Below are 12,238 nucleotides of genomic sequence, written 5' to 3'. Positions count from 1 at the left end.
ACTGCTGACTCTTGACAGACACCTCCAGTGAGGGGTCAGTGAGCCATGTCTGTCCACATAACCCAGGCCCACCACCTTCTAGAAGGTCCCGTGAACACCAGGATCCAGGTGTGGAGGTGGTGTCCTGAGCCTGCAGAGCTGGGACAGGAGCACCCGAGTCCTGCCTCCCCGGTGCCTGGCTCCCCCTCCATCCCAGGTCTTGTCCTTCCTGATAAATCACCTGGGGGCTCCCCCCATTCCCTGGGCCTGGGTTAGGGATTAATCACCTGAGGGGAGGGCCTGAGTCACACCCAGGGCTTCAGGATTGAGCAGGGGCACAGCCAGGCTTCTTAAGGTGAGTACAGGCTGCCAAGTGAGCCACGTGGACTGTCTCCAAGCAGATGTGAGGTGGATAGGCTCCACCTGTGGAAGCACTGGGGGTCACCGGGCATGGCCTTTGGTGCCCATAACGGCTATAGGGGAGTAAGTCTCACAAATTAGGAACTGGCATTTTGGTGCCTGGGCAGGAATGGTGTTTCTGTGTTTGTCATTTTAAGTAGTTTTGCCAAAGTACAAATAGAAGTACTTATGTGTGTTGTGGAAAGGGGGAATGAAATCGTATCTGTGTGTGAAAGAAACCCAGGCTTCTCGATAAGCACTGGGCTCAGGGCAATGTCTCCCCAGGGGATGGAAGTGCCGGGGCCTGGGTGCACTGGGGGGCGCAGAGACGAGCCAGAGCCGGTGAGGAGGGGCCATGACATTTATTGAACTCTGAGGAGCACAGAGGGGGCTCCCTGGCATGTCTGTGCTCTCCAGCCACCCTGGAAGACGCTCAGGGGACCCCAGGAGCCTTCCCAGCATGCGGCATCTCTGTGAAGGCAGGGCCCCCAGCAGGCTCTGCCCTCCACCCCACTCCCGGGGTCAGAGCCCCAACATCCTCCATGACTCTCCTTTCCTGGCGCTCCCCATGGGTGGCAGGAGAGCCGCCCCCCGATTCCAGCACACAACCTGGGGCAGAAACTCGAGCCCAGACAACACTGGCTCTGAGGGGAAACCGAGTCAGCACGGCAGGGCTGTGTGAGAGAGGAGGGGTCTCAGGCAACGGTTCTGGACAGTTCTGGATGGCAGAGGAGAAGGGTGGACAGGAAGTGCTGTCGGAACGCCGACCCAGCTCCTAAGACAGACAGCTACGCTGACACCAAGAACGATATTTCTAAAATAATTAACAGTGCATGCCGGTGCATGGCAGACTGGAGGGAAGTCATTAATAAAATAACACTGAAGGGGGACTCGGCGGAGCCTGCAGCCTCTGTAGAGAGCGGCTGTGTGCGCGGGTGTGTTTCTCCATGGCATACGTCCTTTTGTTAATTAAGAAAACCTCTCTTTTGGTATCTGTGAGGCAGGGAAGGTGGGCTGTACAGAGTGCGAGAGCCGGGGGCCTTGGGCTCTGGCAGGTGGGTGACGCGGGGGGAGGGTGCTGGGTAGGATTAGAGAGTGCCCATCCCGGTGACCTCGGACGTCAGCCTAGAACAGACAAAGGCAGGACAGGGAGAGACGGTCACAACAAACGCCCTCATCAGTGGGCAGACGTGAGGCCGGGCTGTGTGGCCTCTGCGCTCGCTGGGATAGGCCGTCCTGGTCAGCTCAGGAGGTCCTGAGCTGGAGACCACAGCAGAGCACACAGGCCTCTTTCCCGCCCTGGTCCCCGCCATGCCCATCACCACGTCAGGTGTGTGAGCCAGCCCTGCATGGGGGCTTGAGGCCTTCCCCATGTGGAGCCCCCCACACAGCCCTGGGTCAGCCCTTGGGGGTGCTCAGGGCCTTCCCAGCCTCACACCTGGCATCTGAGAAGGGGCTTTGGTTGTCACAGGAGTAAGTGTATGTGGGTAAGAGCCATCTGGCCCCAAGCACGGGTCCCAGTGGGGCTGTCAGTAATGCGGGCTGGCAGGCAGGAACCTCCCTGACCAGCCCCGTCCCCAGGCTCGCCCTGGGTTTGCCAACGCCGCACTTTGCCCAGCCTCCTGCCTATGGGCCTGCGGCCACAGGGATGGAAAGAGGCCCATCCTGGCTCTGGATCGAGGCAGAAGCCCAGTGGGGCATCAGTGGGTAAAGTCAGGGGGTGTCCTCGTCCTCTCCAGGCAGCCCCTCACCCACTCACTGGGTACGCAGGCAGGAGAAGGGTCACCGGGACAGGGGTTCCAGGGCCCATGCAGGGCTGTGTCCACCCAGAGGCCCCTCCCCTCCCCGCCCCTCTCCTTCCCTCCAGTCCCATCCCGTCCCATCCCATTCCACAAGCGCAGCTCAGGGCTCTTGCAGTAGGACATCCTTGGGGAGGGAGGAGGAATGTTCCTTACATCAGAGGCCGGTGGGGCTGGTGGTACAGTGTGCCTGGCGGGGGAGCTGGTGGTACGGTGTGCCTGGCGGGGGTGGGGCACTGGCTTGAGGCCGAGTGGGGTGCAGTCACAGGGACCCAGGTGGCTTCAGACCCTCCCATGTGCACAGGGACCCACGGAAGGAAGCGGCCTGCAGAGTCCTATCCTGCCTGTCCCTACACGTTTCCATGAGAATGAAAAAGGAGGCAAAACAGCAAAGTCCCCAAACATTGGTCTTTCTGGAGACTCTGAGCGGACAAGAGTCAGGCCTTCCAGGATAGGTCTGGCCGCCTGTCTGGGGCCATGGGAGCACCTGCCTTCCTCTCTAGCCTCCGGGATTGTCCCTGGAGACACTTCGGGTGGGAGGTCGGGAGAGTGAGGTGGCCCCGTGTCTACATGGAGGCTGTCACCATCCCATCCTGTCCCCACCATCCAGTCTGGAGCAGAGGGGACAGAAGGGGAGGCAGAGTGTGGCCCAGACTGTGCCTCCTCCCAACCCCCGACCGTCCAGGCGATGGAACGCCGGCCGGCGCGTCCCTTTCCGGGCGTCTCTGAGGCCCCTGGGAGCTGCTCACCTGGCATTGATGAGATACTGGGCAAGGCTGATGTTGGCCGGGGTCCCCGTGATGGTGATCTGACGCTCTGACGACCCTTCCGTGGCGTTGGCGATTTTGATCTGAGCTCCAGACATCTGTCGAATTTCATTGATTTTGGTCCCTTGGCGTCCAATTATGCAGCCTATTAGCTAGAAACAAGGACCGGGGGGATTTCTTAGAGAAGAGCCCAAGCCAGCCCCTGAAGACTGTGGGCAGCGTGCCCAAGGGGGCCTGTGGGACGGGCCACCAGCCTTGGACTCTGCCCCAAGCCCTGAGCTCAACATCCTGGAGAGGCCCCATCCACACCTGCCTGCAAGTGGTGCCTGATCCAGGCCACCTGCCCGAGGTCAGGCTGAGAGCACCTGTGCCTCTGCTGGCCCCTCTCAGAGCTGCCCTGCTCCCCACTCCTTTGGGAGGCTCACCCAGCCAAGAGGCCACAGTCACTCAGCCTGGGTGCTCCACACTGGTCACCCCAGGGTCCAGGAGCGACCCACAGGTGGCAGCCAGGGGCTGAGCAGGGAGGCTCCACCACAGCCCAGCGGTGTCTGCGCCTTCTTGGCCACATCCCAGGGAGACCAGTTCTGCCCAGACAGGCAGCATCACAAATGCTCAAGAAGAAATGTGTGCTTGAAGCCAGAGCAAAACTCACTGCTGCCTAAAACTTAGCTTTTGCTGAACTTAGATTAAACTCTGAGGCCATTCAGGCACCTCCTTTCATTCCCCCGTTGGGACCCCTGTTTAAAGACGGAACACAGTGGCCTTTGGCCAAGGCGGTCATCAAGAATGAGGGTGCTCCTTGAAGCAGCTGAGGGAGGGGGGAGGGGCGTATGGGGCAGCCATGAGGGGCCTCCGGGACAACTCGGGACCCCAGAGAAGACTGCACAGGAGCCAATGGCATCTCTCAATGCCCACCACTGGACGGAATGGAGTCCCTTCAAGCACACATAGGCCATGGATGAGAGCTCTGGAGCTTGGACAGGAAAGAGATGTGGCCAGACCTGTGGCAGAGAAAGCCCCAGACTGGAGGGTGCCCAGCACAGGGCGCGAGGAGGGCAGCTGGGCACATGGGTCCCCGAGGGCCCTGAGGCGGAGTCCACTTCCACCTCCCATGAGGCTGCTGGGGTGTCAGAACGGTGGTGAAACTGAGTGACAGGAGCAGGTTTCTGTTCTTATGCCAGTGAGATGCTGGATGGAAGGGCTGGGCTGGGCCATGTGGCAGCATGCAGGAGGGACATCCACTTCCAAGCTCAGTCTGTGGGTGAGCAGTAGCTCCATGGTGGGACACAGGTGCCCCGCCAGCCAGCCCTTGTCCCTGAGGAGACCTATGGTGTCTCAACTCTGCTCACCTTAGAGGCCATCTCTGCTGGTTACCTAGGAAATGACAGCTGTCTCACTGGACTACAGAACCCTGTCTTTGTAGATATCCACAGAGACCCACACTCTGGAGAATCCAGGGCTGCTGGGAGTCCTCTATCTCCTGCTGCATCTCTGGGCTCCCCGACACCTCTCAGACCCCACCCACATCTCCCAGGCCCCACCCACATCTCCCAGGCCCCACCCACATCTCCCAGGCCCCACCCACATCTCCCAGACCCCACCCACATCTCCCAGGCCCCACCCACAGTCTAGCCCTCTCCCTGCTCACGCCTGTGTGTGGTGTTGAGTGTGCCCCTGGGGTCAGGAGGGTGGTTTCCTAATTTGCACATGGCCACATTCACCTGCCTGGCTGCATCTTCCTCCTTGGTGGCAGAGAGATCTGAAGGGCTCATCTCTGATGCGGGCCAGGGACAGCAGCACGGCCCACATGGGGAGGGGGAACACGGCTGACCCGGCAGCATGACCACAGGTCCCTGTAAGATGCCAACATCCAGGAGGGAGAGCTCCTGGGCTTTCGCACTGCCCCACTTCCTGTACCCCTCCTTGGCCAGCACGCAGCCAGCTTTCCTCCCTAGCACTTTCTGCACTGGAGCGCGTGGTGTCTGCTGAAACACGCAGCACTGAAAGCCTCGTGCACATGTGCTGTTGGATCTCTCCTCGGAGCCTGCTGGAGGAAGTATCTCCCTGCCCCTTCTGCACAAAGGGCCTACCCTCTTCGCTTAATCGTCTGCCCCTGCCTTCTAACTGCCTCACTCCAGCTTTGCCCTGGCATGCATCCTCCTGCTGCTCTCACCCTGCCCTCTCCCTCTGCTCCCTGTGATGTGCTGCTCAGAGTGCCCATCTCCCTAGGCTCTGGAGGGTGCTGCCTTTGCCACAGGCCTTTCCCCTCCTCTGCACACAGCTGTGGGGTCTGAATGCTGATGGGACGTCATTGAGCAGCCAGGGCATGCCCGCCTAACCACAAATGCCAAGGTGAACAGCACTGTGACTTCTGTACTGGCACTCTCTGCCATGAGAAGGGAATGTGGGGAGGTCGGACCTCCTTCACCTGCCCTGCCCTAGGCCAGCTGGCTCAGTGCAGGGGAGGATGCCTTCTAGGCTGAGCCCTGCAGCCCAAGGGTGCCTCCCACCTGGCCCCACCTGCATCTGCGAAACCTGCCAGCAGTTAGCAGACTCCTCTCCTCCTCTCTCCTCACCCTTGTGTGCCTCTATTGCAAATTCAAAGAAGAACGATAGAAATATTCTGAAATAATGTGGCCCCTCCTAATCAGATGTCAATGCCAAATTCCACTGGAACTGCAGTAACAGCTCCCATTGCAGCCTCTCCTCCTAGAAACCACTGTCGGACACCTTAGATTCCTTTCCCCAGCAGAAGGCCTGGCTGATTCTGCAGCTAAGAACCAAGGAAAGGGGCATGAGCCTTGGTGGGTGGGTGACTGTTGCTTAGGGCAGAGTAGGGGTGACCACAGGCACCAGTGCTTGCATGGCCAAGAGCAAGGACTGAAATAGGTGGTGAGGAAGGCCCATAGTGATCGTCAGAAAGGGAACCAAAGGGCTGGGGCCCCTGGACTGGCCTGTATCCCCAGTGGCCGTGCTGGGGAGCCTGTGAGTCTCAGGAGTCCCTGCCTCCAAGCAGTGTCTTTCTGCAGGAACGCTGAGGCAGCACGAGACGGACGTGGACGAGATGACAGGCAAGTTCAGAACAAGCACACCCATTTTATTTTTTCCTTTTCTCCAAGAAGGTAGCAGGCAGCCACCATGTGAGGAACATCAGCTTTGGTGCAGCCCGGATACATCCCTCATGAAATCTAGGGGTGCTGGTGAAAGCCCCCTGACAGTGTCGTCAACAGCCTTTTCCATGAAGAAGCATGGAAGGCTGTACCCAAAGGCACTGGGATAAGAGGAAGCTGCCTTCCTTCTGAGAAGCAGGTCTCTTCCCTAGGAAGATCCCCAGGAGGAGGATGGGAAGTGAGTGATGAAGAGCTGGGAAAACCAGCATCCATCTGTACAAAGGAGACCCCAGGAAACAGGTTGACCAGCTCTCCAAAGATGTCTCATCCTCTTAAAGCTCATTTCCATTTTAAATGAGTGTTTGGATAAGAGCACCAAACCTGGTGTTAGTGAACACTGATTCACCAAAGAAGGAAAACCCCACAGGAAAAGCCCGGTGGCTTTACTACCTAGAGGAAAAGACTCAGGAGGATGCCAGAAACCAAATGCTCAAGGAACCACTGCAGTAAGGGAAAGGGTTGGGGAAAAATCCCCTCCCTCCAAGAATGCAGGGAGCAGTTGGCTGTGCCACCCCACACCTGGGGAGATGGCTCTGTGCTGCTGCCTTTCAAGTTGGGCCAACCTCAGAAATCCTTGGGGATGCCAGAAGGCTGGATCACAATGCTGCCTGGAGTGTGAGTGTCCTGAGCTTCTTTTAGCAGACATGAGGACTCTGCCTGACCAGCAACCTAGGGAAAGAAGAAGGCCTAGAGTGCACATTGCCAAGAGGGGCTCAAATGAAGAAGGCTCTTCAGGCGGGTCAGTGGCACCAGCCAGACAGCCTCATGGTCCGCTCATCTGGTGACCCTGCTCTTTTCTGCCTCTTTTTCTCCCGCTCCACTGTCCATCTTCCACACACAGGACTGGTGATCTCCCTGAACTGCCAAATCTGTGCTTCCTATGGTCAACTTGTATGAAAGGAAGGAACAGGGCTTAGATTTCCTGCCCAGCAGGTGTAAAGGGGCAGAACAGTGAAGGTTCCCAAAGTCCACAGCTCTAGGGCAGAAAAGGCTCCTGGATGCTTGAGCTGTAAGTGGGGCAGCCATCTCCACATCCCACACAGGGACTCTGCTTGCTGCTCTGGCAGCTATCCCTCAAGGACATGTGGCCTATGCCCTCCCTGGTCTCTCAGTTTGTGGATAAGTCAAGCATTCAGAGAATAGTCCTCTCTATCCTCAAGACCCGTGCTTACTCTGGGGAGGACTGAGTGTGCTGAGGGGAGCTCGTAAGGCCACACCCTCAGGTATGCTGAAGGCATGAACAGACTGAGGAGTGCTAGAAGGAATCTAGACAAGTCTGTGACATCCAACCAACTTCAAGTCTGTTGGAGCCAACTCATGGAGAATCCCAAACCTTCTGAGGGGCCAGGGCCGATGGAGATAATACTGTGGGTGGGTCCACTCTAGAGCATTCCTGGGCCACCTTGTTCTTCAAGGTTTGACCCGTACCAGGGCAGTGCCTCCACAGCAACATGGGTTCTCAGCCCAACTCTCATCTGACTACTGATTAATATCTGAAGTCCCCTTTAGCCTGTTGCTTGTTCAACATCTTAGGGATGTAAAAGCACATAACTTTTTATGGGCATTAAACCCACTTTAAAAAGGAAAGGAGGGAGGACACAGATCAAACAGTGGGGTTGGGGTGGTGAAGGCATTACCAAGCAGTGGGTCCCTCTGCCCAAAGGACAGCAAAGCTGACAGCCACTTGTGCCTGGTGTTTTTACCCAGGGACAGGCGGGTACAGGGGGCATACTCACATCATTGGGAATGGTGAGCTCATGAGTGCTGGCTGGTGGGCTGGCATCCAGACCTGGGTATACCAAGGGGACATGGTTAGGCTGGTGGAAGGCTGCTAACAGTCACACTCCAGTGCCTGGCCCCCACTCTCCTGGGTCAAGTGAGACAGGGCTGTAGAGCTGGCCCAAGTGTGAGGGTCAGCACAGCCCAGAGGGCCAGGACCCTGTGAGCTTTCAGTCCCAAACTGCCACCCAATTTCCTTAGTCCCAACTTCTCTCAAAAGAAGGAAAGAGAGACCCACGCAGGACATTTTGTTTTTTTCATTTTGTGCACAGCGTGACTTCACTCCCCTGTTATGTTTGTATACTCTCTTGTGACACCTTGGAAAGCCACCCTGGTGGGCCCTGGCTGAAGGGCAGGGCCATCCAGCATGTCTCAGGGTCTCTGTGCAGCACCCAGGGCACAGGCCATGATGGTCACACTGATGCTGAGTGCCCATTTTCCCTTAGTTCTCAGGATACCCCACTGGTTCTGAGGCCCACACCGCTCTACCCGACAGTGCCCCACCTCCCTGTGACACCCCCGGCCTGCTGCAGGGGACAGCAGATGGCAGATCACGCAAAGTTGCCTCTCATTCCGATTCTGATGTAACTCTGTATAGATGCCCCTGCACATAGCCTGGCTCAGACAGCTCAGGCCCACCAGGCAGTTCTTCCAGTTCAGAGCAAGGAGACCTAATGGCATCACTGAGCCAAAAATGAAGTGCTAGGGCCAATGAAAAGCTGCACATTTCTATATAGATACCTTTCTTTGTTGAAGAGTGACGATATGGGTCTAATTGATCATCAAGCCTAAGTTTTTATATTTACAAATCTCCACTTAGTACCATCAGATAAGACAACCTCTCAGAGTTCAAGTCCAAGATTTGCTCTTGCTTGGAGGCTGCAAGCCCCATGAGTACTGGCACAGGAGGGGCCAGAGGCTGCTCTGCTCTTCGTGCTCAGCATTTCCATTTCCTGGACAAGTGGTGGCTCCAACCTGCAAGTCTAACGCTGACACTCTGCTCTTCCCCTCACAGGCCCCATGTGGTTCTTGTGACTCAGATTCTGCAGCTCAGCCTGGGCCCTGGAGACCCCGGGATCCACCCCTCCTAACCATCGCAGGCCTGGCTGATGTACCTTCAGAATACCCCAGACTGGGGAGCCCTCCTCCCACCCCCATGCTCCCCTCTTGCTGGTTCCTGCCTCTGCTGTGCTCCTCAGCCTAGGTTCCAGACAGACCAGAGGGGTCCCCAAAATGCACCTCCAATGGCTGGAGACTCCCAATGAGCTCCTACTTCCTCACGGCGCCTCCTGTGCCCCCCAACTCCATGTTAAAGCCACACAGCTCCTGTTCCTCCCCACCACCTCTGCCCTGCCCCCCATCCCTGCCAGCCACACCCTCCCTGGGCCCTGGGTGGGGCAGTTTGTCCACAATGCCATCTCTCATCTTGTCTTATGGTACTGGCACCACCAACCAGAGGATCCTCTCACTGTGGCCAGCCAGTCTCCCTGGCAGGGAGTGACCCCACAGGGCAGAGGTGGTCCTGTGGGGCTGTCCAGCACAAGAGGGGATCAGTTGGTGCTGAATGAACCAATTCATCTCTAATTCTCCATTATTTTTCTTTTGCATATATAAGCCTAGAGTTTCTGTTCTTTATATTCTTTTAATAAAGATACTTTCAAAACAACACTTATTTGGTTATTCAACTATCTATAAACATTCCATAAACAGTGATATTTAAAATGTCGCTGAAAAGATTTCCTTGGTCCTGCCTGAGTCCTAGACAGGAATTCCTGAACAAAGTAGACCTTAGATGAATAGAGAGGAGTGAGCCAGACCTGTTGAACTTGGGATATTTTGATTAAAGGGAGGAAAGTATGGGAAATCTTCCTAGGAGAGCACTAAAGTTAAGCAAATAATATAAAGAAATGTCTGCATAACCAGGACATTCATCTCAGGACAGCATGGCCGATGTGTTCACTCATCTCAGGATGGCATGGCTGATGTGTTCATTCATCTCAAGGCAGCATGGCCGATGTATTCATTCATCTCAGGATGGCATGGCCAATGTGTTCGTTCATCTCAGGATGGCATGGCTGATGTGTTCATTCATCTCAGGACGGCATGGCTGCTGCGTTCATTCATCTCAAGACAGCATGGCCGATGTGTTCACTCATCTCAGGATGGCATGGCTGATGTGTTCATTTATCTCAGGATGGCATGGCCGATATGTTCGTTCATCTCAGGATGGCATGGCTGATGTGTTCATTCATCTCAAAACAGCATGGCCGATGTGTTCATTCATCTCAGAACGGCATGGCCCAGGTGTTCACTCATCTCAGGACAGCATGGCCGATGTGTTCATTCCTCTCAGGATGGCATGGCTGATGTGTTTATTCATCTCATGACGGCATGGACCAGGTGTCCATCCATCTCAGGACGGCAAGGCCCAGGTGTTCGTTCATCTCAGGACAGCATGGCCGATGTGTTCATTCATCTCAGGACGGCATGGCTGATGTGTTCATTCATCTCAGGACGGCATGGACCAGGTGTTCATCCATCTCAGGACAGCATGGCCGATGTGTTCATTCGTTTCAAGATGGCATGGCCCAGGCGTTCATTCATCTCAGGACAGCATGACCGTTGTGTTCATTTATCTCAGGACAGCACGGCCGACGTGTTCAATCATCTAAGGACGGCATGGCCGACGTGTTCACTCATCTCAGGACGGCATGGCCGACGTGTTCAATCATCTCAGGACGGCATGGCCGACGTGTTCAATCATCTCAGGACGGCACAGCCCAGGTGTTCACTCATCTCAGGACAGCATGGCCCAGGTGTTCGTTCATCTCAGGACGGCATGGCCGACGTGTTCACTCATCTCAGGATGGCACGGCCGATGTGTTCACTCATCTCAGGACAGCATGGCCCAGGTGTTCGCTCATCTCAGGACAGCATGGCCCAGGGGTTCGTTCATCTCAGGACAGCATGGCCTAGGTGTTTGTTCATCTCGGGACAGCATGACCGTTGTGTTCATTCATCTCAGGACGGCATGGCCGACATGTTCACTCATCTCAGGACGGCATGGCCCAGGTGAGTCTGTTTCTTATGAAGATGATGACATTCCAGGTACCAGGGGTAAAGGAGGCTGCCCCAACCTGCAGTCCAAGCCCACGCTGGAAGTCTCCTGGCCGCAGCATTCAAAGAGGCCACAAACACCTCCCATCACTGCCCACTCGATTTAACCCTGCTGTGGCTGGCATGTGTGTGCACCGCAGTCCCCAGGGCCTTGGTGAGGGGAGGGTCGTCACAGGACACCTGCCTGGCCACCAGGAAGCCACCGTGGCACCGGCCATGTGCACATGGAGTCACAAGGTGTGGTGCGTGTGTGGCATCTTCTTCACGGGCACCTAGGAACCTGCTAAGCCCCAGGCAAACAACTGTGTCTGTTTCATGGCCTCGGTCACTGAATCTACAAATCTATGTGCTGCCCACAGTGTCTGAGGAATGAACGTTTCAATGCAAGTTGGGAGGGGTGCAGGCAAATCCAGCACAGACTGATCTTCCTCCTTAAGGGTTTGCTCATAGTCCTATGAAACCCATTTCCAAAGCGCACCATGGTGAGACCTCTATTTCCTGCTCCCACAGCCACCTCCCATGGCCGGGTGCCCTGCTCTGAGCACCTCAGGCCCCACCATCCACGGGGTGCCCTGCTCTGAGCACCTCAGGCCCCACCATCCAGCCACAGTGGCAGCATGGCACCACCTGAGGCTGGTCCACAGCCTCTCATGGAAGCTGTAAACTGCTGCAGCAGCAGGGCCCCCACACTTCCTCCCACTGGGGCTCTGCTCTGCCACCCTGGCCTGCTCTCCTGTCAGTGTGGCTTTGTGTTACCTGATGACTGGCCCATCAGATTTTGAGCTTCTTCGGAGGAGTGTAAAGGCAGCTTTTCTCCTGGAGAGCAAAGAAGAGACAGGTTTAATGTTTTGCCCTCAAGGAGATAAGCAGGGTCCCTTCAACTAGGGAAGCTCAAAATATGACTGGCGCACGCACCGACGCTCTCTCCGGCCACGGCCACAGGCATGGCACTGCCTCTGTGGGGAGGGACACCTAGCTGCCAGGCATGCTGGGGGAGAGGGGAGTTGTCCACAGGCATGGCGCTGCCTCTGCAGGGAGGGACACCCAACTGCCAGGCATGCCAGGGGAGGGTGGGCTTGCCACGGATGGCCACCCTTGACGGCCTCATGACAGCGACTGGGCTAGGGCTGACTCGGGTCATTGCTCTCCTGGGGCAGGGCTGGGTGCCACCTTGGGATATGCAGTGGCTTCCTGCAGAAGAGCATCCACGTCTGCTGTGCTCTCACTC

General features: G+C 56.6%; 1 protein-coding gene across 41 annotated transcripts in view; it reads right to left on the bottom strand.

The window, feature by feature from the left end:
* Positions 1-722: 722 nt before the first annotated feature.
* PCBP3 (poly(rC) binding protein 3) overlaps positions 723-12,238 on the bottom strand; it is a 300,088-nt gene continuing 288,572 nt past the window's right edge. For 13 of the 41 annotated variants that reach the window (XM_054468336.2, XM_054468339.2, XM_054468349.2 and 10 more), the window contains 4 exons: positions 11,767-11,826; positions 7,851-7,903; positions 2,927-3,096; positions 726-1,503 (listed from right to left, as the gene is read on the bottom strand). In XM_054468336.2, coding sequence (XP_054324311.1) covers positions 1,467-1,503; positions 2,927-3,096; positions 7,851-7,903; positions 11,767-11,826 — 320 coding nt within the window. In that variant the 3' untranslated portion in view covers positions 726-1,466. Of the gene's footprint in view, positions 1,504-2,926; positions 3,097-4,665; positions 4,798-6,020; positions 6,784-7,850; positions 7,904-11,766; positions 11,827-12,238 lie in introns of those variants that run through there. The other 28 variants (XM_054468355.2, XM_054468340.2, XM_054468348.2 and 25 more) reach the window with 6 other exon arrangements.

The sequence above is a fragment of the Pongo pygmaeus genome, chromosome 22 (assembly GCF_028885625.2).
Source record: "Pongo pygmaeus isolate AG05252 chromosome 22, NHGRI_mPonPyg2-v2.0_pri, whole genome shotgun sequence".
In the NCBI taxonomy this organism is placed as follows: Eukaryota; Metazoa; Chordata; class Mammalia; order Primates; family Hominidae; genus Pongo; species Pongo pygmaeus.
The sequence above is the reverse complement of the archived record's forward strand: the minus strand, read 5'-3'. Positions and strand labels throughout refer to the sequence as shown.